This window comes from Haemorhous mexicanus, chromosome 11 (genome assembly GCF_027477595.1).
Source record: "Haemorhous mexicanus isolate bHaeMex1 chromosome 11, bHaeMex1.pri, whole genome shotgun sequence".
NCBI lineage: Eukaryota > Metazoa > Chordata > Aves > Passeriformes > Fringillidae > Haemorhous > Haemorhous mexicanus.
The window spans coordinates 23,723,805-23,748,843 of NC_082351.1; the positions used below are offsets into that span (position 1 = coordinate 23,723,805).

Below are 25,039 nucleotides of genomic sequence, written 5' to 3' on the forward strand. Positions count from 1 at the left end.
GTTTCGGGGCGGGCTCGGATTGGCTGAGAGCGGCTCGCGGCCGCGGCGCGCGCCAATGAAAGGCGGCGCTCGGGCAGCGCGAGCGGCGGCGGCGCGGGAGCAGCGGAGCGTGCGGAGGTGAGTGCGTGAGGGGGACCGAGGGACAGCGGGAACCACCCCGATCCCCGTGCCGGGACAGCCCCGGGACAGCGGGAACCATCCCGATCCCCGTGCCGGGACAGCCCCGGGACAGCCCCGGGACAGCGGGAACCATCCCGATCCCCGTGCCGGGACAGCCCCGGGACAGCGGGAACCATCCCGATCCCCGTGCCGGGACAGCCCCGGGACAGCGGGAACCATCCCGATCCCCGTGCCGGGACAGCCCCGGGACAGCCCCGGGACAGCGGGAACCATCCCGATCCCCGTGCCGGGACAGCCCCGGGACAGCGGGAACCATCCCGATCCCCGTGCCGGGACAGCCCCGGGACAGCGGGAACCATCCCGATCCCCGTGCCGGGACAGCCCCGGGACAGCGGGAACCATCCCGATCCCCGTGCCGGGACAGCCCCGGGACAGCGGGAACCATCCCGATCCCCGTGCCGGGACAGCCCCGGGACAGCGGGAACCATCCCGATCCCCGTGCCGGGACAGCCCGGGCACGGCGGGAGCGATCCCTGTTCCTGTCCCGGGACAGCCCGGGCACAGCGGGAGCGATCCCTGTTCCTGTCCCGGGACAGCCCGGGCACAGCGGGAGCGATCCCTGTTCCTGTCCCGGGACAGCCCGGGCACGGCGGGAGCGATCCCTGTTCCTGTCCCGGGACAGCCCGGGCACGGCGGGAGCGATCCCTGTTCCTGTCCCGGGACAGCCCGAGCACGGCGGGAGCGATCCCGATCCCCGTCCCGGGGCACGGCGGGAGCGATCCCGATCCCCGTGCCGGGGCACGGCGGGAGCGATCCTCGCGCCCGGAGGTGCCCGGCAGGGCGGAGGAAGCCGGGGTTATTTCCCGGTACCCCTCATCTCCGGCTTTCCTGCCTCGCAGCCCGCCCGGGAGCGGCGGCCGGGCACGGTGCGAGCCGGGGCACGGTGCCCATGGCTCTGCCCTCCTCCCTGCCCTTCCAGGGGCACCCGGAGCCGCTCTGTGCCTGCCTGCTGCTCAGTTCAGTGCAGAAGTGGCTCCAGCGCAGCGTCTGCTGGCAGAGCAGCTGTTTGCTGTGCGAATGAACTCTGTGCGGCACAGCTGCGCTGAGCTGCTCTCTGGGGAGGGCGGGAGTCGCTTGTCCCCTTCTGGACCCTCTGGAGAGTGTCGGCTCCAAGAGATGCCAGCCCTTCCCGCAGTGTCCTGCTGCCGTGGCACTGGGCTCCAGGAAGGGATTCTGGCTGCCGGATCAAAGCGTGTGGAATGGCAGCAGCTGCTCCCGTGACCTTCCTCTCTGCACCTTTGTCCCCGCGTGGTTCGGGGATGAGTTCAGCAGCCCATGTCAGCCTGCTGTGATCCCATCTCCCTGGGCAGTGCCAGGGTGTGCCCTGGGGCACCTCAGACCCTGCCCTGTGGGGGTTGCTTCCCTCTGCCATGGCGTTTTTGGGCAGTGCTGGCCCTGGGGGCCCACCCTGCCTGTCAGGCTGGACAGGTCAGCCTGGCTGTTGCCGAGGTGTAGCACCTTCTGTCCCGCTGGGTTTGAGCCACTGCTGATCGCAAGGAAAACTGGAGCCGGTGTTACCGTGGACTGGCCGTTCTTGCAGGGCAGCCGGGCAGAGGCTGGGGTTTGGCAGCAGGAGCTGCTCTCTGGGTGACCCACAGAAGCTGGGCTGTGCTCCTCAGCCTCCCCCTGCCCTGCCCTCCTGAGATACACGCTGCTTTGAGGTGGGACTGAGGCACTCAGGGTTCCTCCTTCTCTCCCTGTGCGCTGGCCCTGTCCCGGCAGGAGTGGTCAGGGCTTGGTGGGACCTGCTGGAGGGACCTCCTGGTGTGTCATCCCAGACTCAGAGCAATGTCCTCTCCCAGCAGGTCCCTGCTGCTGGCACCTCAGGCACGTCCACGGGCTCCTGGCTGCCGTGGGGAGGGCACCTTTGGGTGCCAGCTGGAGCCCTCGGGAAGCTCCTGCCAGGCACTGAGTGGGGATGGATCCCACAGGAGTGAAAACTGAGCCTTTTTCTGCTGGGCTGTGGTCAGGCTGGCCCTGCCAGCAGCTCAATCCCTGCCTTGTCTGGACAAGGGGGCTCTGAATGGGGCTGAGCTCTGCCAGCAGCCCCAGGCTGGGGGTCCCTTGGGGGAGTGCAGGAGCAGGGCTGGATTTGGACAGCAGGGAGGGCTGAGCAAATCCTTATCCCCGGGATAAGCCCTGGCAAAGCTGTTTCTGCACTGGAGCCATCTCCCAGGAGCTTCTCAAGCATCACCTGCAGAGGATGCAGCAGGGAGGGCTCACAGTGCACCCCAAAAAGGATTGTGAATGCAGAAGGCATCAGAACTTCCCAAAATGTGCCGCTGGAAGCTCAGCTCCCATTGGGGGGAGAGCAAAGGACAAGATGTCACCTTTAATGTCCCTTAAATCAGAGGCAGTAGCACAGAGGGCAGTGGAGGTGCAGTTCTGCTGGGGACCCTCCCAGGGCTGCTGTGGGCAGGGGGATGCCCAGGCTCTGCCCAGCTCTGCTGCCCAGCTGCCTGTCTCCTCTCACCTGAACGCTGCAGGATGAAAAAAGACATGCCAGCTAGTTTGTACTTCAGAAGGGATATGAAATGACATAATGAAAACAAGGAAAAAGAATGATGCCGACGCTGTATCAGTGTCTGAATAATCGACGTCCCAGCCTAAGCGGGTGTCTCTGCAGCAGACGGCTGCTTCATTTCCTGAATCCTAAGGCGGGCACTTTTTCTGGGCACGGTGTGGAATACTGTCAAATTTTAATTTAGCTTGGCAGTGTCACACAGCCAGTCTGAGCAAGTCGGGGAAGGCAAGTCTGGAACTCATTAGAGCTTGTTGCGAGGCCCCGAAAATTTGATTTTCAATCACTGTTGGGTTTAATTATTGTTGATGTCTTGCCTAGAGTATTCTGGGATTCTTTCTGAGGAAATTAAAGCAGCATGAGTGGGACGGCATTCTGTTTGGCACAGGGCTTGTTTAGATTAAATTCTGAGTGGAGAGTTGGAGCTCTGAGCAGGGAGAAGGCGATGGCTGGCACGGCGTGAGGGCTGGAGCGGGCCCAGCTGGCCAGGCAGCCTCGGGCCTTGTGTACTGTTCTCACTAAACTCTGTCCCTTCTTGTCAGAACAAAATAACCCACCAAGCTGAAAGCACCCATCTGAGCCAAGCTAAAGTTTACTCAGTTCATACAAATTTTGGTTCTTTAACCTTTTCTTTCTTCAGTTCTTCACATGGGACTGGCAAACATGAGGAGCATCCTGCAGGACAGCAGAGAAGGGCTGCTGTGGTGGGGCTGAATGGGCTCCAGGGTATGGTCTGGGGGTCTTGGTGCCTCAGGGAGGGGCAGGAGCTCCCTCTTTGTCAGCAAATACTGGATGCTTGAAGAGCCCTCTGCAGGTGTGTGCAGATGGGGATGGGAGTGCTGCTTGGGGCTGGCAGCTTGCATTGGTAAAGTCCAAAACCTGGGAGCTTTTCAGAACTTTTCATCCCAGTTGGAAACTCAGCTCTGTCACTCACGGTTTCATGACGTGGGTGCCTTGGTCAGGGTGTGCAGGGTGTCTGGGCTGAGCCCCGAGCTGCTCCCACAGCTGGCAGGGGCCTGGCTCTGTGGGAAGGATGCCCAGCTCCCAGATGACAGGGGTGCTGCCCAGAGACTTCTCTGGGACACATCTGAGAAGCCTCTGTTGTGTCCCAGAGCTCTGTGAGCAGTTTGGGTGGCTGGGGATGAGGATGCTGAGTGAGGGGCCGTGGAGGCTGTGCCTGAGTCCCCCAGAGGTGCTGCTGCTCTGCTGTGTGCCCCTGTCAGGGCTGCAGAAGCCAGCTTCCTCTCGGCTCTGGGGGGCTGGAGCCCCACACCTTGAACAGTTCCACCCCGGGAGTGGTTTGGCCCTTGCAGAGTTCTCATGCTCATGGTTTCTGGTCTGCAGAAGCTCAGCTTCATTACAGAGCTGGCACTGTCTCTGCAGAGCCACCCCTGGGGCATGAGGAGCTTGGTCCCAGGGCTGGGGACAGGCCACACTTGGGAAGGTGGCTGTGGCTGCCCTGAAGGCTGGTTTGTCCTCAGGGCACTGATCCCTGCTCCCAGAGCTGTGTCCTTGTGCTGGAGCCCAGGGGAGGAAGCAGATGTGGATCTTAATGGAGAAACCTGCTCTGGGCAAGTATTTATAGACAAGGAGCCATAAAGCAGCACAGGGGTTAAAGACCTTATTTTGGGACTTGGACTCAGAGCTAAGCGGAGCCCAGTGAAATGCAATTTACAATTTACAAAATCCCTCTGGTCCTGCAGAGAGGCAGTGTCTGGAGTATTTGCTTAGGCTGGGGTTTTTCTCCTTTTTTTACAGGAGGAAATACTGTATTTCAGCCATCCAGGAAAGGCAGTGCTCAGATGTCCCATCTTGGAGCTACTATTCCATTTAGAGATGGGGCTCAGAGAAAGGGGAATATTTCCAGGCAGCTGTTTGCAGTTTTTGGAGAGCTGGAGTTTCCTAATGCTGGTACCAGGCTGATTCCCCACACTTGCACCCTCTCACCTGCTCCCAACCCTGCCTCCATGGCTTGGCCATGTCAGATGGGAAGGGGAATTCTCTCCACAGCATCCCGATGGTTGCCTGTGTCTTGCCAATATTTGGGGTGGCCCAGTCCCTCAGCTTCTGCCTTGGCTTCAGGGCATCAGCAGCCACAAGATTCATTGGGACGTGTTTGTGTGCTCCTGCTGAAGACCTGCACACGTGTTGCTCCAAACCACCTCACTTTGTTCTCCAGCCTGTGCTGAGATTGTGAAGCTCGGGGCTGCTGCAGAGAGGCTGCAGTGCAGGAAGGGTGAGGGACAGGGGTGGGGGCCCAGGCATGGCCCTGCCCTGGTGCCACCTTCAGCTTCCTCCTGTTTCCTCCTAAAGATCCTTCTCCTACTGCTGAGAAGGTATTTAGTCCTAAATCGGTTGTTATACGGAGATTTGATGGAAGCAGCTCCTGTCAGTGCATCCTGTCAGTGTCCTGAGAGCCCCCCATTCCCAGGGGCATCCAGAACCTTCTCCTCATGTGGGAGATGGGGAGGACACCGCTGGTTCTGGGCAGGTAGCTGGAGATCACCCTGAGACCCTTACCTGAGTGCTCTGGAACTCAGCACATCTGCTGTTTCATTAACTTTGGGGGGTTCTTCCCATTCCAGACACTTCCTCACGTCTTGGTTTGGGTTTATAATTAAGTCCAAGTATCTGAAGCACTGTCTGGCTCTGTGAAAAAATCTGATTTTTCAGCATTTGCCCTTCTCTTATCATTAATTCACACATTGTTAGTGAAGAAAGGAATGCTGCCAGCTATGTGCTCTTGGAAGAGGGAGCTATTTGCAGAGGCCCTGGCTGTTGGAGCTCTGTCATCCTGTGGGTTGGGATCTGGCAGCTCCATTGAAATAGTTTCCTTCATTATCAGTGCCTTTACCTGCTCTTTGTGTTGCCGAAATAAAAGGCAGCAAACTTCTTACTCTGCAAAGTTTAATACAATAAGTGCTTCCAGTATTCCAGATGATATCAACCCATTCATTGCTGCCTGAAATAAATCCAATAGAGAGAGTTTGGGATGAAAGACAGCCTTTTGTAAGGGGATTTTTTTCCTGTGAGTGTGGTAATTGGGATAACGCTTGCTTGGAATCTGGCAGGGAAACAAATTGCTTGCAGGTCATGATTACAATGGATGTTTTCTATGAAAATGAGAAGAAAATAAATCAAAACATCCCTTTGCTGTTCTCAGAACTGCAGTAGTGAATGTGTTCATTGGTTAATGCACTTCTGAGGGCAGCTGCTTGCCTTGCTCACACTTATTCCCCTTGCAGCTGCTGTCAAGGAGCCTCTCCTGAAATCCAGAACAGCCCCAAGTGTCCCACCTGAGCTGCCTCTGCAGGAGCTTCAGGGGACGTTTTGGGCTGTTCTGGGCGTTGGTTCCTGAGCTGGGCCTCACCAGATGGTGGGTGCAGTCAAGGGGGATGTTGGGCTTTAAGGTCCCTTGCAACCCAAACCCTTCTGTTTGCTGGTCATCAGCAGGAAGGGCAGAGTTTGGCCAAGTGGCCAACATGTGAACTGGAGCATGCAGCATTGCCCTTGGGTGTGAAGCCTTGCACCCTCCAGGTACTGGAAATCCATCAGGAAGTTTGAGCTGGCCCCAAGTCCTTAAGGAAGTTTGAGCTAGCCCACTGTTATTGTGCAAGCTTAGCTCTATTATAGTCAAGAAATGACAACAAATGATCTGCTATCCATCCTATCCCTCAGCAATTGTGCTGAGCAGACTGGTCCCACCCATGTGAATATTGTGTGGCTTTTCCCCATTCCTTTGTTCATGGGTCTAGTTCAGACTCAGCTGTAAATCTTCAAAACTCACTGCAGCTGGAGGAACCCCCAGAGGGCTCTGGAGGTCGCTCAGCCTCCCTGGAGCTCTGTCCTGCCACGGCTGGGATGGAGGGAAGGGTGTCTGATGCTGCAGGGAAGGGTTTGGATGGAGCCTGTCATGGCCACTGGGGAGCACTGGCTGTGGGGAGAGGTGAAACGAGGACCTCGGCTCTGAAGGGTTGTTGTGAACTTGGAGTAACTTTTTGGAAACCAGCTTTTCCTCTTCCCTCCCTAAAAAGGAGGGGAAAACATACTTGAGGTAGTTACGTGTCTCCAGCACCGTTTTCGGTCTCCAAATAGGGTGTTGTGCAATAAATGCTTTCGGGATCCAGAAGCCTCTGTGGAAGCAGGAGGGCCCCCTTTGCCAGCCCCTCCTGGGCCTGTGGCTGTGGCACTGTGTCCCCAAAGCCCTTTTGGGGGCTGGAGAGCCCTGGGTGACTCGGGCAGCAGTGCCAGGAGGGATGACTGCCATGGGACACCCTTCACCCTGCCCGTGGATCCACCCTGGTGTCACACATGCTCTGCTGGCCCTGAGCACAGCACTCCGAGAGAGCAGAGTCCTGCCTGTCCCCTGCTGCCCCGGGGGGACAGTGTGCTGGGGCTGTGCTGGGGCTGTGCTGGGGCTGTGCTGGGGCTGTGCTGGGGCTGTGCTGGGGCTGTGCTGGGGCTGTGCTGGTCCTCCACGGTCCTGGACTAAGCACCACGCTGGCCAAGCTTACTGAATCTCTGAACGTGATTTCAGGTCTGAGTTGTACAGGTTCTGCTGCCCCTGGGGACAGTCCCTGGCAGCAAAGCCAGCTGTCAAACTGGTTTCAGCAGAGCCTTTGGCAAGGGTCCTTGGCCAAGGTGTGCTGGCTGGCCAGAAGGTGACAGAGCAAAGACCCCCATGGAGTCTCAGCTGAGCAGCAAACAGAGCAGGCTGTGCAGCTGGAGCCTGACCTGCTCAGAGCTCCTGGCCAGGAGTCCGTCTCACCAGACCTGCCAGGGAAGCTCAGTGATCCTTTCCAGAGGAGTCCCCAAGCTCTGAACCAAGCTGGAGGCATGTTTGGGTTCTTTCCTTGTCACTTGTCACTCCAGGCTCTCCATCTTCCAGTGACCCATGGCCGTGCCTTTGGCCGGTGTAACAGCAACCCGTGGCATTACTGGTGTGCTCCTGACACTGCTCAGCAATGTTTTTGTGGGTAGAACAGCCTTGATTTCCTATCATTTCACTACCCAAGAATTTCCTCTGCCCTGACTTGCTTTCTGTCTTCTAGCAGCAAGAATGCTGCGAGGCACAGAAAGCCAAAACAGAAATCGTGCAAGGAGTGTCTATCTAGTCCTGGTGAGCAGGATTTGCTTTTCTTCAGCCAGTTTGTTGACACAGGCCTGGTTTGGGGATTTTGGTGCTTTTTTAAAGCATTACAAATGTCTCCAAACCCTTTATGTTAAGGTGATGCCAAAGTTCAGCTGCACTTCTCGGATGGGCTTGGGCATAGGTGGAGCCTGGGCTAGTCAGAGCATTTGTTCCACATTATCTCACCGGGTTTGGGGTTTTTGCAGTGTCTTGCATAATTTTTGCAAGGAAATCTCCTTTTATGCCGATGTGAGGAGCTGCAGCAGAGCGTGAGGAGAAGCTCAGTGCCTGGGCAGGACGTGCAGTGACCGGGCACTGGCGCCTGTTGTGTCTGGCCCTGCACAGGAACGGGACCAAGAGTGGCTCAGCTCTCCCTCTGCTTCTGGAGGAGTGAGGAGCAGCACTGTCCTCCAAAGAGAGCCTGCCTGGCCCTTCAGAGCCTCGAGAGGTGCTGGCCCCGAGGGTCTGAGCTTGCTGGGCACCCTTGGGCTGTGAGTTCCTGCCCTGGCACTGCCCTGGGCTCCCAGTGCCAGCTTGTCCGGGGAGCTGCCTGTGCTGCTGACCACTCTTCTCCCTGTGCCTTTCCCCTGAGTGAATGAGCCTTTTCCAAAGGAGTTTATTTAATCCAGATGTTTGTATTTTAGATAAACCACCACTTGCAGTCCCTTGCTGATGCTCAGCTCCTGTTTGACTCACTAAGGTCAGAGCCAGCTAAACCCCAGCAGCTCGTGGTACCTGGCACATGGCTCCAGAACTGGCAGGGCTGGGAGTGGTCTGTGGGAATCCTCAGGGTCTGTCTGTCCTGGACAGCTGGCACGTGGCTGAAGAATCAAAAACATCCTCCTTTTGGTTATTAGAGGCAGATATCTGGGGATCTTAAGGCAATTTTTGAGACGTATTTTTGTGAACTCTGGGGGTGAGAGGTCTATTTATTGGCTTCAAATTATTGGACAAACTGCAGGTGAAAATTGAGATGAAAATTCCAGGTGAAAGGTGAGGCAGAAATAAAACAGCAGTCCTGGGGCAAAGGGAGGTGAAACAAACCACTTCCTACCCCTTGGGCTGGGTTTGTCCTGGATGAGCAGCCTTGTGTGGAGACTTTGTAGTTCTGGGCAAGAAAAAAGGCTCGTAAAGGCCTGTCATCCACCTTAGAACTGGCAGACAAACATCTGGTCATTTCTAGAACATCTGTTTATAAAAACTTTGTACTTGTTAGCAACATCGTGTTTTCTGAACAAGGGAAATATCGTTCCTGAGTGCCATCAAATAACCTTTTCCTCCTGAAAGCTGCAGCACGAGTTTGAGCATCAGAGGAGAGCTCAGGGTGCCCAGGTCCTTGCAGGTCCTTGCAGGAGCCTGGTGCTGGGGGTGGGACAGGTGGATGTGGGAGAGAGCAGGAGGAAGAAGAGCTGCAGCATCATCACTGGGTTTGCCCTGAGCAGATATTCAGAGCCTGGAGCTGCTGGGCACAGCCTGGGCCAGCCCAAGGGCCCCGTGGGTTCCTGCTGGGGGGCAGCATCTGCTCTTTGCCTCAGTTCCTTCACTGCTCTTGGTTCCTCCCTTTGAAAATAGGTTTTGGCAAGGCCAGCCTCCTGCGAGGTGCCAAAGGGTGATTTAAATTGGGCATGATCTTGCACTGCAGGACTGTGGCAGTGCAGGGACTGGAGCCATGGGCAGGTTCCAGCTCTGGGCACCTCCACAGCCTCACCCCTGCAGTGCCAGGGCTGAGCCCTGAGCCTCTCCTGGGCCAGGGAGCTGGAGGAGGATCCCTGTGGGTCCCTCCCAGGGCAGATGTTCTGTCAGACAGGCTCTCAGTGTGTGTGCACAACTGATGAGTCAGTCCCTAGAACAAGCTCCTGCCTCCAGAGAGATAAAGACCTTTCCCAAAACCTGATCAATGGCCCCAGAAAGGCTGGGGCTTGTGGGGCCTGTGTGTGCCACAAGCCCTGCTGGGAAGTGCAATCTGTGATGGCCACAGTGGTCAGAACCTGCCCAGCCCCGACACCTGCCCGTGCCTCCTGGGGCTGGGGGGTGCTGGGGGGTGCTGGGGTGTGCTGGGGGAGGCCGTGGGCTCTGATCCCTGACTGCAGGGCTCGGAGCTGCTGAGCTGGGGTGACGCTCCCCTGGTGCTGCCATTGCTCCTGCTGGGCTTGGCTCTGTCCCTGTTTCCCCTCAGCTCATTTTTCCAGGGAACAAGCATGTCTTTCAGGCAGGAGCCTGACAGCTCCTGTGTAAACATCCAGGCTGAGATAAATTCAGCGTCTGGTGGTGTCACCTTGCCCTGGTGCCTCCTGCAGCACTTTGTTTTTGTCTCCCTCTGTGCCCTGCTGCATTCCTCACGCTCAAAAAGCCATGTTTGATAAATCCATGGGGCAGGCAGAAAATAGGTTTGTTTTCCAATGTTCTGGCTCCTGGTGGGGGTTTTTGCTCATCTTTGTCCTGTTGTGAGGTTGTTGGGATGCCTCTGCAGCAGTGAACACCCAAGGATGGGTGACTTTTGTCTGTTTTCAGTGAGCAGCAAAAAGTGCAGCACAGCCACAGCCCCCCATGTCACTCCAGCACCCCCTCTGCTCCCCAGAGCATTTCCCCCCTGTATTTCCTGTTCACTCTGGAAACCACCCCTCAAGTCCAGTGCCAGAGGCATGGAAACCTACCACATTCCCAAAATACACTTGGAGACACACCAAGGAGGTCCAAGGTGCAGTAAAGCAAGTTCAGCATCAGGTTATAGCCATGCACCTCCAGGTGTCCTGCCTGACCTTCTGACTTGCACAGTGCGTGTGCAGTACTTGAGCTCTGTAAACTGGATCAAAATGAGACCTGGGGTCTCTGTGGGGGAGGTGAAGGTGCCTGCCCAGTGTGTGGGCAGGTTCCCTGGGTTTGATGTGCCAGCCCCTCCATCTTCCCCCGCTTTGAAGGGCAAACCTTCACCCCAGCATCCTTGTAACTTGCAGCGGGGTTGCACGGACGTGGTCAGGTGGTGTTGGGAGATTTGCGGTGTCATGGGACACAAGGGATGGCTGAAGGGATCGCTGTGTGAAGGGCAGTGTGCCCTGTCAGTGCAGTCCCAGGGAGGCCCTGGGGACAAGGCCCTGCCAGCTGTGTCCTGCTCTTTTGCAGATGTCGGGGAGCCAGCCGCAGGTGGGAAGAGGCGTGCCCTGCTTGCGCTGCAGAGGGCTGTGCACGGCCTTCGAGCCACACTCCTGGAGGTAACGTTGGTCCTGCCTGCATCCTGCCTGAAATGGGCCTGCTGCTGACACAACACCTCGTTATGATGCTTCATTCCCAGCTTTTCCTCTTAAAACCACAAATTCGGGTAAATAGCCCTGATAGCAGCAGCTGGAGGGAGCACACCAGGACAGTGCCCAGCTCAGGGCAGGGGCTGCTCCCTGCCCCAGCAGGACAACAAAGGGGCTGTGAAATGGAATGCAGACATCCAGATGTCACTAATTAAAAGAGAATTATTGCCCTCCAAGCTGCCTCACAAACACTGGGCCCCTCTGTGCTCCTGGGGAGCTCCCCAGGGTGCTGGGCCCCTGGTGGTGGGGCAGGGAGGCTGTGGTCCAGCTGTGCTGCTGCAGCTGGAATGCCTTGGATGCCTTCAGCTCCACTTGTGATACCTCAGCTGTGTGAAATCCAAACTTTAAAGCACTCATTTGGTGGAAGCACAACCATTTTTTTTTTAATTGACTCCATTAAAGGCTGGTTGGACTCATTCTTTCTCCAAGATCCTGCTGAAATCCTCGGGGTTGTGTCAGAGTTACTTTGCCCCTTTTGCTATTAGTGTTTGATGGCAGTGCTGGCCACCAGGGTGTCCTTAGACACTTGTTGGTGTGATTTATACCCATTATTGTTCAAATTACAGGCAATTAAGCATCAGTTCCTTCCAGCAGTCACTTTTTTAATGGCATGTAAAGATTCATAATAGGCAAGGCTGGTGCTGGTGTATTGGAATCTGGTGAGGAGAATTATCTCCAGTCTCGTGATGCTTGAAGAGTTTTCCAAAGCTCAGGGGAAGCAGCAGCCCATGGCTGGGAGGCAGCAGATTTTGCCAGGACACAGGGAATGGCTTCCCACTGCCAGAGGGCAGGGATGGATGGGATACTGGGAATGAGGAATTGTTCCCTGGCAGGGTGGGCAGGCCCTGGCACAGGGTGCCCAGAGCAGCTGGGGCTGCCCCTGGATCCCTGGCAGTGCCCAAGGCCAGGCTGGACAGGGCTGGGAGCACCTGGGGCAGTGGGAGGTGTCCCTGCCATGGCAGGGGTGGCACTGGGGGGGATTTGGGGTCCCTCCAACGCAGCCCATTCCACCCTGAGCCTTTTGTCCGTGCCGTGAGCCCAGGCTGTGTGTGCCCCTGGGGAGAGGCTGGCACCCCTCAGCCCAGCTCACCCCCTGGATGCTCTCTTGGGATTTCACAGGAAGATCTGCAAGTCGTGCAAGTGCAGCCAGGAGGAGCACGGGCTGAGCTCGGAGCTGGACGACGACCGCAAGATCGGGCGCCTGCTGTGGGGCTCCAGGCACGCCTCGCTGACCGCGCGCCTCAAGGGCGGCGACGGCGCCCGCGTCTACAAGAGGAACCGCATGATCGTCACCAACCCCAACATCTCGGGCAAGGACCCCACCTTCGACACCATCACCTACGAGTGGGCTCCCCCCGGGCTCACCCAGAAGCTGGTAAGGGGACCCAGGGCGGGCTGGGAGCAGAGCTCTGCTCTGGAGTTACTGGGGAGAAACAGGAGCCCCTGGGCTGCCTCAGGGAGCGGAGGCGTGCAGAGCCCTCCGTGTTTTGGAAAGTTTTTGATCTCTTTATAGTGCCTGGACAGGCTTGAATATATCTTGGTTCAAGTAAACAACAAGCAGGAGCTTTGGAGACAACCTTGATAAATTCTGGCCTGCAGATCAGCTTGACAAACTTTGGGGAGAAGTGTTGGATGTCAGCCACTCTCGGGATGGTTTCAAAGGGACTTGGGCCAAAAAGCTGTTAGTGCACAACTGCCTGGCTCCAGGGATTTCCTCCTGAAGGCAGGCTGCAAACCTGGGATGCCTTTTAACCTTGTTTAGCTGAACTGGACAGTCAATAATAGGAGGAAGTTCAGAGCATTCTTGTTAAGCTGTGCCTGCAGAAGTCATGAAGCAGATACTTAGGTCCTTGGAGACAGTGAAAAGAACAGAGCATGAAATAGCCCCAAGATCCAGTGGTGAACAGTGAAAACTAAAATGCTCTTCCTCCAAATTGCCTGCACTCAGGCAGCATAGTGAAGCGTTGGCCATAACAATAAGTGATAGCAGCAGATGTAGCAACTTCTTCTTATACTTCATGGCAGTTTTTGATGTCAGGTTGGATTTTTTCTCCCCCTAATCTTTTCTCTGGACACATTTATTGACATCTGCAATTATAACTTCAAGCATTCCCTTGGTCAGGAAGTAAAATCTCACTGCCTGTCTGGGCAGATACTGAAACCTGGCCCTGAGCAGGCTTTAAGTAAGCCTTTAAAAAAGCCTTGAGGCTTTGCTTTCCTCAGTCTCAGCACAGACATTTTGTTGGGAATGGAGATCCTGGAGGTGGAGCAGACCAGAAGGCTCCACGTGCCCGTGCTGGCCCCTTGCTCTGCTGTAAATGTTCATTAGTCTTGGCACATCAGTGGATTGAGGTTTCTCCCTGAGATCCCACCAGGCTGCTGCTCTGCTGGAGCTCGTGCTGTCCTGGTGGTCCTGTTCTCACAGCATCAGTTCAGTTGTTTCCTGTCCACTTGTGAGCCTGGGAGGAGCAGTCAGGGAATCCTTGTCTCTTTCTCCTCATTCCTCTTGGGATTCCTCATGTCTCTGAAAGCCATTTGTGCATCAGGTCACTGCCCAGCATCCCACAGCTCTCCAAGCAGCTCTTCCCAAACTCCACCTTCTCCCACAGGGCAACAACCTTCCCAGGAAACTGGACATCAACCCCCCCTTTGCCCAGAGGCACAATGTCCCAAGTGTTGATGTCTGATATCCCAGTGTGCAGTGATTTAACTTGCACCCCAAGAGTGGGGAAGAAACCCTGCTCCCATTGAATCATTACCTGCTGCTGTTCCAAATTTCCTGTCAGGAATTCCGCCTGGCAGCACTGCTCTCTGGCTCAGAGGAGCCAAGGTGGAGGGCACTTGGAAGTTTTTCCTGATGTGCTGCAGAGTGGGCAAGCATTTCTGAGTTGAAAAGCCCAGCCTGCACCAGCCTGTGTACCACAAACAGTTAAATCTCTTTGCTAAGTTTTTTAAGATGGAGTTCTCAAGTGCTGACCCAGTAAGAAGCAAATCTAATGCAGCTGGATGCTGGTCTAGCAGGGAATGGCAGGGAGCCAACTGGCTGGCCTGTCACTCCTCACACTACAATAGCAAACTGCCGGAGTGGGAAACTCCCTTCCCCTGCTCAGGCCAGGAGCAGTTAACTGTGCAGCCCCCGTGGCCCGCGGGCACTAACCCAGCCTGAGACCGAGAGGGGTTTACTCTGCTGCTCAGGCCCTGGCCAGTTAAGTCAGAGCCTTCATTTTGGGCACTTTCTGGGCATTTCCTTTCTGTGTCACAGGGCATCGGTGACCAACACCTTCCCTCTGCTGTGAAATCAGCACTCAGGTGGAATGGTCAGTGTCACAGACTCAACTGCTAGCTGCACTTTTCCTGTGTTATGATGATTTCATTAATTGATAAACAATGGTCTTTCACTGTGAGCTGCTCTGCACACAGCCCTGTGGGCTCTGGGGTGCTCAGTGTGGCCCGTGACTCACTCCCTGCAGCCCTCCCTGTCCCAGCACAAGGCAATAGAGAGCTGCTCATGGGTTTTGATGTTTATGGGTTTGTAGTCTTTTCAGCAGCTATGCTATCAAATTTCATGGAGAAGTGTCACAGTAGTGCCAGCGAGGGAGGGTGTGCTGGGATTTTTGTGCGAAGCAAGTCTGTCTGTGCTGCTTTGCTTTCCTGGGCAAACTGGGGTTTGTATTTAAACAATCAAACAATCAGAAGGTAATCTAAGACACCATAAAAACACCCAGTCTGTTTTCTGAGGGTGAAAGGATTTATAACAGCCTGGCTGCCCCTGGCACCTAAGCCAGTCCAGCCTTCTACTTCTGCACAGGGGTGCAAACCCTTCAGAGGGAGAAGGGAGGGTTTGGGTGCTGACTGCTGCTGCTCTGCGGCACAAGTGGAGCATGTCCCGGGCAGGCTGCCGCAGCAGCTCATGTGTGTCCTGTGCAGGCATGCAGTGCATGGCCTGTGTGTCCCATGCAGTGCATGGCCTGTGTGTCCCACGCAGTACCTGGCCTGTGTGTCCCCTGCAGGCCATGCAGTACTGTGTGTCCCATGCAGTACTGTGTGTCCCATGCAGTACCTGGCCCGTGTATCCCCTGCAGGCCATGCAGTACTGTGTGTCCCATGCAGGCCATGCAGTACCGTGTGTCCCCTGCAGGCCGTGCAGTACTGTGTGTCCCCTGCAGGCCATGCAGTACTGTGTGTCCCATGCAGTACCATGTGTCCCCTGCAGGCCATGCAGTACTGTGTGTCCCATGCAGTACCGTGTGTCCCCTGCAGGCCATGCAGTACTGTGTGTCCCATGCAGTACCGTGTGTCCCCTGCAGGCCATGCAGTACTGTGTGTCCCCTGCAGGCCGTGCAGTACCGTGTGTCCCATGCAGTACTGTGTGTCCCCTGCAGGCATGCAGTACTGTGTGTCCCATGCAGTACCTGGCCCGTGTGTCCCCTGCAGGCCATGCAGTACTGTGTGTCCCGTGCAGTACCTGGCCCGTGTGTCCCCTGCAGGCCATGCAGTACTGTGTGTCCCGTGCAGGCCATGCAGTACTGTGTGTCCCATGCAGTACTGTGTGTCCCCTGCAGGCCATGCAGTACCGTGTGTCCCCTGCAGGCCATGCAGTACTGTGTGTCCCATGCAGTACCGTGTGTCCCCTGCAGGCCATGCAGTACTGTGTGTCCCATGCAGTACCGTGTGTCCCCTGCAGGCCATGCAGTACCGTGTGTCCCATGCAGTACCTTGTGTCCCCTGCAGGCCATGCAGTACTGTGTGTCCCCTGCAGGCCGTGCAGTACCGTGTGTCCCATGCAGTACTGTGTGTCCCCTGCAGGCCATGCAGTACTGTGTGTCCCATGCAGTACCGTGTGTCCCCTGCAGGCCATGCAGTACTGTGTGTCCCATGCAGTACCGTGTGTCCCCTGCAGGCCATGCAGTACTGTGTGTCCCATGCAGTACCTTGTGTCCCCTGCAGGCCATACAGTACCCTGTGTCCCCTGCAGGCCATGCAGTACCCTGTGTCCCCTGCAGGCCATGCAGTACTGTGTGTCCCCTGCAGGCCATGCAGTACATGGAGCTGGTCCCCAAGGAGCTGCAGCCGGTGGCGGGCACGGAGGGCGCCCTGCAGCGGCGGCGGCGGCTGGCGCGGCAGCTCCCGCTGCACGACCAGGACCCGGCCCAGTGCCGCGGCCTCGCCGAGGGCGAGCAGCAGCTCATGCAGGACTTCGTGAAGAGGTACAAGGCCGAGGCCCTGGGAGTTGGGGAGGTGGCGCTGCCGGGCCAGGGCGGCGGAAAGGAGGAGGAGAAGCCCCAGGAGAAGAGCATCGACCCCAGCACAGCCCCCGAGTCACCCAACGGGGCCCTGGAGAGCACGGCCGGGAACTACGTGAGTGAGGGGTGGGATGGTGGGATAATGGGGTGGGATAATGGGGTGGGATAATGGGGTGGGATAATGGGTTCATGGGATGGCATGGCATGGGATAATGGGTTAATGGGATGGGATAATGGGTTAATGGGATGGCATGGGATGGGATGATGGGTTAATGGGATGGGATAATGGGTTAATGGGATGGCATGGCATGGGATAATGGGATGGCATGGCATGGGATGGGATAATGGGCTAATGGGATGGGATGGGAGCATTGGGGCTGCTCCAGGCTTGGGGAGTCACTGGGAATAGATTTGGTCTCAGCTCAAGGGGCAAAAACTCCCAGCAGGCAGGGTGATCTGTGCCGTGTCCCCATCCTGCTCCCAGGGCATTCTCCATGCCTGCTGCAGGCTTGGTCACATCACAATGCTTTGGAGCAGCACTGTGAGAGCCTGGAGGGCCCCTCTGCTCCAGCCAGCCCTGCTGAGCACAAGGCTCCAGCTGGCAGAGCTGATGAGGGATGTTCTCCTTCTCTTCATCTCCCTTTCTCTGCAGCAAAGGCCTTGCTAAGCCTTTGGTCAGGGAATTCTCACTGTGGGAGCTGGTTTGAGCTCTGGGTTCTTGGCAGGTTGAAAGGTTGGGCATGACATGTTCCTGGATGGTAGCTGTAGTGTTTCAGTTGAAAGCTGAACTTGATGATCTTGGAGGTCTTTTCCAACCTTCACCATTCTGTGATGCAAGTCAGTATTTCCAAGTAGGCTTCTTACCCAGGGAGACCACAGATGACAGGAGGTGAAGGCTCTGTCCAGTTAGCAGAGCTGTGAATATGGAGATAGTGTTCCCAGGGCTGTAATCACTCTGGGGAAATGGAAACAGCTGCCCTGGCTCCCTGGGCATACAAATACATTTCCACAGAGAAATGGCTGAGATTCCTCAACACCCTTTTAGATTTATATTCCCCCAATGCTGTCTGCAGTGCTGCTGAGCAGATGCTTATCATAAAATATGGTGAGTGGAAATACCTTGTCCTGGTCCTTGTGAGGGTGACTTGCAGCAGAGGATTTAAAGCTGAAAAAGCAAATGGTGTCCAAGTGTTTTTAAGAGGAGATTCTTTCCTGCCATTCCTGCACTGAGGTTGTACATGAAAGAGCAGTTTTCATTTTCAGTCCATATTGGGTAATGTCTCCCCTCTGCCATGGTCTGTTAACGTACTGCTGACTTTGAATCCAGTGGCACAGTAAGGATTTTCACTACTGCAAGAAAGCACTGAATTTTTAAGATAAAAAATAGCCAAAAAAGGAAGGTTTCCATTAAACATATCAATAAGTCATCCTAGCAATGAAGGTTTACTTAAACTGCGAGTTTGTCCTTTCAAACAAATAAATACATAACTGTGATGTTATTCTCCTTAGTTTGAAGCATCATTTCTCTCAAGGCACCAGCTGAAAAATGGAGCAGCTTTCACAGCAGTGGCAGATCCTCTGGGACAGCCACGCTGTGCAGCCCAGGGCATGGCAGGCCCAGGGAGGACTGGGGCCACTGGCCCTGCTGGCCACTGACCTCGTCTGCCTCCACACCCCTGCTGCAAGTCTGTCCCACGGGATGAGTGCTCTCACAGAGCACAGAACCCTGACCCCCCACCACTGGGGACTCCTCTGCTGTTACAAGGTTTGATTCCTGCCCTGGAATCAAACCAAATCCTGAGGCAATTGATCCAAATTAATCATTGCTCCCAAAAGCTTGAGGCCAGCAATGCAGGGAGTGCTCAGAGTGCTGCTGGTGTCTGGGAGCTCCTTCCCTGGGAGCTGGCACTGCAGAGCAGGAGCTGGGGATGAGCAGGATGGGAAAGCTTAAGAGAACAGGACACTTTTTTGGCCAACACCTCTGGTAATTCAGCTAATAAAGTATTCACTCCCCTGCCTGCATGATGGAGATGTAGGAGCACCAAGCTGTAATCCCACCTCAAATTTGAAGGATCACCTCTTTGTAGTGTGTAAATAGCAGGATGTGGAGGTTATACAATGCTTGGGAAAACCCTGTGAATAGATTTTCCCTGTGAATAATTTCCATAGAAAGAAATAGCAAAATAAGTTGTTTTTTTAACAGTTCTTGCTGGCAAGAAACTTGAGCTCAGGGTTGGAAACTGCAGTGTTTGTTCTTGCTTTGGATCCTGCAAGATAAGCAGGGCTGGCCTGCTGGGGCTGTGGCCTCTTGGGGCTGGCAGAGCAGAGGCAGCTGCAGCGTCTGGCTCTGAGCTGACCCCAGCTCTGGTGCCTCAGGGAGGTGTAGGGAAAAGGCCTGGATTGGGTGTGATGGGTGCAGAGCCCCGGGTGTGATGGGTGCAGAGCCCTGGGTGTGATGGGTGCACTGCCCTGGGTGTGATGGGTGCAGAGCCCTGGGTGTGATGGGTGCAGAGCCCTCGGTCTGATGGGTGCAGAGCCCCGGGTGTGATGGGTGCAGTGCCGCGGGTGTGATGGGTGCAGAGCCCTCGGTGTGATGGGTGCAGAGCCCTGGGTGTGATGGGTGCAGAGCCCCGGGTGTGATGGGTGCAGAGCCCTCGGTGTGATGGGTGCAGTGCCCTGGGTGTGATGGGTGCAGAGCCCTGGGTGTGATGGGTGCAGAGCCCCGGGTGTGATGGGTGCAGAGCCCTCGGTGTGATGGGTGCAGAGCCCCGGGTGTGATGGGTGCAGAGCCCTGGGTGTGATGGGTGCAGAGCCCCTGGGTGTGATGGGTGCAGAGCCCTGGGTGTGATGGGTGCAGAGCCCCGGGTGTGATGGGTGCAGAGCCCCGGGTGTGATGGGTGCAGAGCCCTGGGTGTGATGGGTGCAGAGCCCCGGGTGTGATGGGTGCAGAGCCCTGGGTGTGATGGGTGCAGAGCCCCGGGTCTGATGGGTGCAGAGCCCCGGGTGTGATGGGTGCAGAGCCCCGGGTGTGATGGGTGCAGAGCCCCGGGTGTGATGGGTGCAGAGCCCTCGGTCTGATGGGTGCAGAGCCCCGGGTGTGATGGGTGCAGAGCCCCGGGTGTGATGGGTGCAGAGCCCCGGGTGTGATGGGTGCAGAGCCCCGGGTGTGATGGGTGCAGAGCCCTGGGTGTGATGGGTGCAGAGCCCCGGGTCTGATGGGTGCAGAGCCCCGGGTGTGATGGGTGCAGAGCCCCTGGTGTGATGGGTGCAGAGCCCTGGGTGTGATGGGTGCAGAGCCCCGGGTGTGATGGGTGCAGAGCCCCTGGTGTGATGGGTGCAGAGCCCTGGGTGTGATGGGTGCAGAGCCCTCGGTGTGATGGGTGCAGAGCCCTGGGTCTGATGGGTGCAGAGCCCTGGGTGCCTCTGTCCCTGCTGCCCTTGGGGCTGTGCCCCCTGCTCTGTGCCGTGCCGTGCCGTGCCATGCTGTGCCATGCTGTGCCATGCCGTGCCGTGCTGTGCCGTGCCGTGCCGTGCTGTGCTGTGCCATGCTGTGCCGTGCTGTGCTGTGCCATGCTGTGCTGTGCCGTGCTGTGCCATGCTGTGCCGTGCCATGCTGTGCCGTGCCGTGCTGTGTTGTGCCATGCTGTGCTGTGCCATGCTGTGCCGTGCCATGCCGTGCCGTGCCATGCCGTGCTGTGCCATGCTGTGCCGTGCCATGCCGTGCTGTGCCATGCTGTGCTGTGCCATGCTGTGCCGTGCTGTGCCGTGCTGTTCAGCCAGAGCAGGCACACCACAGCTGTGCTCCGTGCCGAGCTTCCCCCGCTGCTGGCTGGCAGCACTCAGATGTGCCATGGCCTCTGCTGTGTGACAGGAGGGAGGAGGGCAGGGGGACTGGGTCGGTGTGCCAGCACTCCGTGTGAGCCGTGGCAAGGGGCTGGCACTGCTGGGAGTTGTCCCTTTCCTATCCCTGCCCCATCCCTGCAGGCCTCCTGCAGCTCAGGCACTGTCAGTTGTACTCCTGAGAAATCCTGGGTTTGTGTGTCCTCTCCTCTTGAGCAGCTTGGGCGAGTGGAAGGTGCCTGTGCCCATGGCAGGGGGTCAGTCAGACCTGGGTGCTCTTCCAGGCGCCTTCCAACCCAAACCATTCTGTGGTTCTATTATTATACCTGTCAGAAGCTGTTGACTTCAACTGGGGTGTTTGTAAATTGTCATCTGGTGACAGGGCCATTGCCAGTCCCTGCCCCTGTGCCACCTGGAGGGGACACTGCTGTGCCAAGGCTCTGATGGGGCACAGCAGTGTCCCCACAGCCCGTGTGACACACAGGCTGCTCCCAGCTTCAGTGGGAGCTGGAACATCCTGCCAGCTTCTGAGTGGAGCTTTAAGGCTGGCTCTTCACTAATCACAGGACTGCTCAGCAGGCACAGATAAAGAGCAGACCTAGTTGGTCTGGTGTGTAATGTGCATGGATGCCATTAATCTTGAGATTAATCACATCTAATTCTGGCTCTTTGGCCTGTTAGAAATAGAAAACGCTTGCTGAAGGCTGTGGAGTGACAGCTGAGTTAGGCACAGAAAGAAAACAGTGAGAAAAGACCAAAGTTCCTGATCTCTTTTCAAATTTACATCTCTGATATGCTGCACTCCTGACCTAGAGAAATTCTTAACTTCTTCTTTGAGAACCTTTGTATTTTGGTGGAGGTTTTAGTTCGGGAGGGTCCCACAGGCCCCTCAGAGGCGAGCTCCCCAGCAGTGGGGGAGCCCCCTGCCCGTCCCGCTGACCGCCGCCCCTCCCGTGCAGCGCTGCGAGTCCTGCCGGCAGCCGCTGCCCGGGGACTGCCCCGTGGTGTTCGCCGAGCGCGCCGGCTACTCCCGCCAGTGGCACCCCGCCTGCTTCGTGTGCTGCCGCTGCAGAGAGCCCCTCGTCGACCTCATCTACTTCTGGAAGAGCGGGGCCGCCTGGTGTGGGCGCCACTACTGCGAGAGCCTCCGGCCCCGCTGCGCCGGCTGCGACGAGGTAGGAGCTGGGACCCCTGTGCCGGGGGGGGCAGTGACCAGAGCCCTGGGACCCCTGTGCCAGGGGGGGCAGTGACCAGAGCCCCGGGACCCCTGTGACAGGCTGGGCAATGACCAGAGTCCCTGGGACCCCTGTGACAGGCTGGGCAATGACCAGAGCCCTGGGACCCCTGTGACAGGCTGGGCAGTGACCAGAGTCCCTGGGACCCCTGTGCTGGGAGGGGAATGACCAGAGCCCTGGGACCCCTGTGCCAGGCTGGGCAGTGACCAGAGCCCTGGGACCCCTGTGCCAGGCTGGGCAGTGACCAGAGCCCTGGGACCCCTGTGCTGGGAGGGGAATGACCAGAGTCCCTGGGACCCCTGTGCCAGGGTGGGGAATGACCAGAGCCCTGGGACCCCTGTGCCAGGCTGGGCAGTGACCAGAGCCCCTGGGACCCCTGTGCCAGGGTGGGCAGTGACCAGAGCCCTGGGACCCCTGTGCCAGGCTGGGCAGTGACCAGAGCCCTGGGACCCCTGTGCCAGGGTGGGCAGTGACCAGAGCCCTGGGACCCCTGTGCTGGGAGGGGAATGACCAGAGCCCTGGGACCCCTGTGCCAGGCTGGGCAGTGACCAGAGCCCTGGGACCCCTGTGCCAGGCTGGGCAGTGACCAGAGCCCTGGGACCCCTGTGCCAGGGGGGGCAGTGACCAGAGCCCTGGGACCCCTGTGCCAGGACACAGAGTGACCACAGCCCTGGGACCCCTGTGCCAGGCTGGGGAATGACCAGAGCCCTGGGACCCCTGTGACAGGACACAGAGTGACCAGAGCCCCCGGGACCCCTGTGCCAGGGTGGGCAGTGACCAGAGCCCTGGGACCCCTGTGCCAGGCTGGGCAGTGACCAGAGCCCCGGGACCCCTGTGCCAGGACACAGAGTGACCAGAGCCCCTGGGACCCCTGTGCCAGGCTGGGGAGTGACCAGAGCCCTGGGACCCCTGTGCCAGGCTGGGGAATGACCAGAGCCCTGGGACCCCTGTGCCAGGCTGGGCAGTGACCAGAGCCCTGGGACCCCTGTGACAGGCTGGGCAGTGACCAGAGCCCTGGGACCCCTGTGCCAGGCTGGGCAGTGACCAGAGCCCTGGGACCCCTGTGCTGGGAGGGGAATGACCAGAGTCCCTGGGACCCCTGTGCCAGGGTGGGGAATGACCAGAGCCCTGGGACCCCTGTGCCAGGCTGGGCAGTGACCAGAGCCCCTGGGACCCCTGTGCCAGGGTGGGCAGTGACCAGAGCCCTGGGACCCCTGTGCTGGGAGGGGAATGACCAGAGCCCTGGGACCCCTGTGCCAGGCTGGGCAGTGACCAGAGCCCCTGGGACCCCTGTGCCAGGCTGGGCAGTGACCAGAGCCCTGGGACCCCTGTGCCAGGGTGGGCAGTGACCAGAGCCCTGGGACCCCTGTGCTGGGAGGGGAATGACCAGAGCCCTGGGACCCCTGTGCCAGGCTGGGCAGTGACCAGAGCCCTGGGACCCCTGTGCCAGGGGGGGCAGTGACCAGAGCCCTGGGACCCCTGTGACAGGACACAGAGTGACCACAGCCCTGGGACCCCTGTGCCAGGCTGGGGAATGACCAGAGCCCCGGGACCCCTGTGCCAGGGTGGGGAATGACCAGAGCCCTGGGACCCCTGTGACAGGACACAGAGTGACCAGAGCCCCCGGGACCCCTGTGCCAGGGTGGGCAGTGACCAGAGCCCTGGGACCCCTGTGCCAGGCTGGGCAGTGACCAGAGCCCCGGGACCCCTGTGCCAGGACACAGAGTGACCAGAGCCCCTGGGACCCCTGTGCCAGGCTGGGGAGTGACCAGAGCCCTGGGACCCCTGTGCCAGGCTGGGGAATGACCAGAGCCCTGGGACCCCTGTGCCAGGCTGGGCAGTGACCAGAGCCCTGGGACCCCTGTGACAGGCTGGGCAGTGACCAGAGCCCTGGGACCCCTGTGCTGGGAGGGGAATGACCAGAGCCCTGGGACCCCTGTGACAGGACACAGAGTGACCAGAGCCCCCGGGACCCCTGTGCCAGGGTGGGCAGTGACCAGAGCCCTGGGACCCCTGTGCCAGGCTGGGCAGTGACCAGAGCCCCGGGACCCCTGTGCCAGGACACAGAGTGACCAGAGCCCCTGGGACCCCTGTGCCAGGCTGGGGAGTGACCAGAGCCCTGGGACCCCTGTGCCAGGCTGGGGAATGACCAGAGCCCTGGGACCCCTGTGCTGGGAGGGGAATGACCAGAGTCCCTGGGACCCCTGTGCCAGGGTGGGGAATGACCAGAGCCCTGGGACCCCTGTGCCAGGCTGGGCAGTGACCAGAGCCCCTGGGACCCCTGTGCCAGGGTGGGCAGTGACCAGAGCCCTGGGACCCCTGTGCCAGGCTGGGCAGTGACCAGAGCCCTGGGACCCCTGTGCCAGGCTGGGCAGTGACCAGAGCCCCGGGACCCCTGTGCCAGGACACAGAGTGACCAGAGCCCCTGGGACCCCTGTGCCAGGCTGGGGAGTGACCAGAGCCCTGGGACCCCTGTGCTGGGAGGGGAATGACCAGAGCCCTGGGACCCCTGTGCCAGTCTGGGCAGTGACCAGAGCCCTGGGACCCCTGTGCCAGGCTGGGGAATGACCAGAGCCCTGGGACCCCTGTGCCAGGCTGGGCAGTGACCAGAGCCCTGGGACCCCTGTGCCAGGCTGGGCAGTGACCAGAGCCCTGGGACCCCTGTGCCAGGCTGGGGAATGACCAGAGCCCCGGGACCCCTGTGCCAGGGTGGGCAGTGACCAGAGCCCCTGGGACCCCTGTGCCAGGCTGGGAACCACCAGTGGCCCTCTGCTCCTGCCAGTGCCAGGCTCAGTCAGGGCTTCTGAGCAGCCTGGGCCAGGGGAAGGTGTCCCTGCCCCAGGCAGGGGGGTGGCACAAGGTGACCAACCTGGGCCAGGGGAAGGTGTCCCTGCCCCAGGCAGGGGGGTGGCACACGGTGGCCTTTACAGGTCCCTTCCAGCCCAGACCATCCTGGGATTATTCTGTTCCCATTCCTGAGCTCCACGGCTGAGGGGCTTGGTGGGAGGTGTGGGTGGCTCTCCCTGCTTGGTGGGGTGGTGGAAATGAGCAGTTGTCTGTCTGTCTGTCCCATAGATCATCTTCTCAGAGGACTACCAGCAGGTGGAAGGGCTGGCCTGGCACCACAAGCACTTTGCCTGCCTGGAGTGCGAGACGCTGCTGACGGGCAAACCCTTCACCCTGGCCAAGGCCAGCCTGCTGTGCAGCACCTGCAGCCAGAGCAGGGTCTGAGCAGGGCCAGCGGGGCTCCCACCAGGACCGGGGGCACTTGGAAACAGCAGAAGGGGAAGGTTACAAAATTTAAGAGTCCAACTGTTCACTTGCAAGCAACTCCATGTGCCCGTGCACCCAGCAGAGCGTGAGGAAAGTGTTTCCTTGGGGTCCTCTTGGGTCTGCCAGGGAGCTCTTGTGCCCACGTGTACCTGCCAGGAGGGGCTGGAAAGGAGAGGAGAGGAGGGGCTGGGCTCTGCTGGCTTTTGTCAAGTCTGTCCAACCTTCTTATGACTAAGATCTTGCAATGGCCTTTTGGAAATAACACATCTCAACAGTAACTTCTGGCATACTAAACCTACAGTTGTGGTCAAAAACAA

General features: G+C 58.3%; 1 protein-coding gene across 3 annotated transcripts; it reads left to right on the forward strand.

Moving 5' to 3' along the window:
- Window positions 1–25,039, forward strand: LMCD1 (LIM and cysteine rich domains 1). 3 transcript variants are annotated; one of them, XM_059856867.1, is made up of 6 exons: window positions 1–117; window positions 10,953–11,041; window positions 12,251–12,506; window positions 16,163–16,489; window positions 21,174–21,389; window positions 24,525–25,039. In XM_059856867.1, the coding sequence occupies exons 2-6, from the start codon at window positions 10,953–10,955 to the stop codon at window positions 24,678–24,680; spliced, it is 1,044 nt and encodes a 347-aa protein (XP_059712850.1). In that variant the 5' UTR covers window positions 1–117; the 3' UTR covers window positions 24,681–25,039. The 3 variants fall into 3 exon arrangements, with proteins under 3 accessions (XP_059712850.1, XP_059712851.1, XP_059712852.1); XM_059856868.1 differs by lacking the exon at window positions 10,953–11,041 and having other exon boundaries at window positions 30–117; XM_059856869.1 differs by lacking the exon at window positions 1–117 and having other exon boundaries at window positions 11,031–11,148.

Bases quoted from the DNA above. Each gene is read 5' to 3' on its own strand.
- LMCD1 (XM_059856867.1), top strand. From the start codon at position 10,953: ATGTCGGGGAGCCAGCCGCAGGTGGGAAGAGGCGTGCCCTGCTTGCGC. The intron at 11,042-12,250 runs GTAACGTTGGTC...GGGATTTCACAG, and splicing joins TTCGAGCCACACTCCTGGAG to GAAGATCTGCAAGTCGTGCA. The intron at 16,490-21,173 runs GTGAGTGAGGGG...CCTCCCGTGCAG, and splicing joins AGAGCACGGCCGGGAACTAC to CGCTGCGAGTCCTGCCGGCA.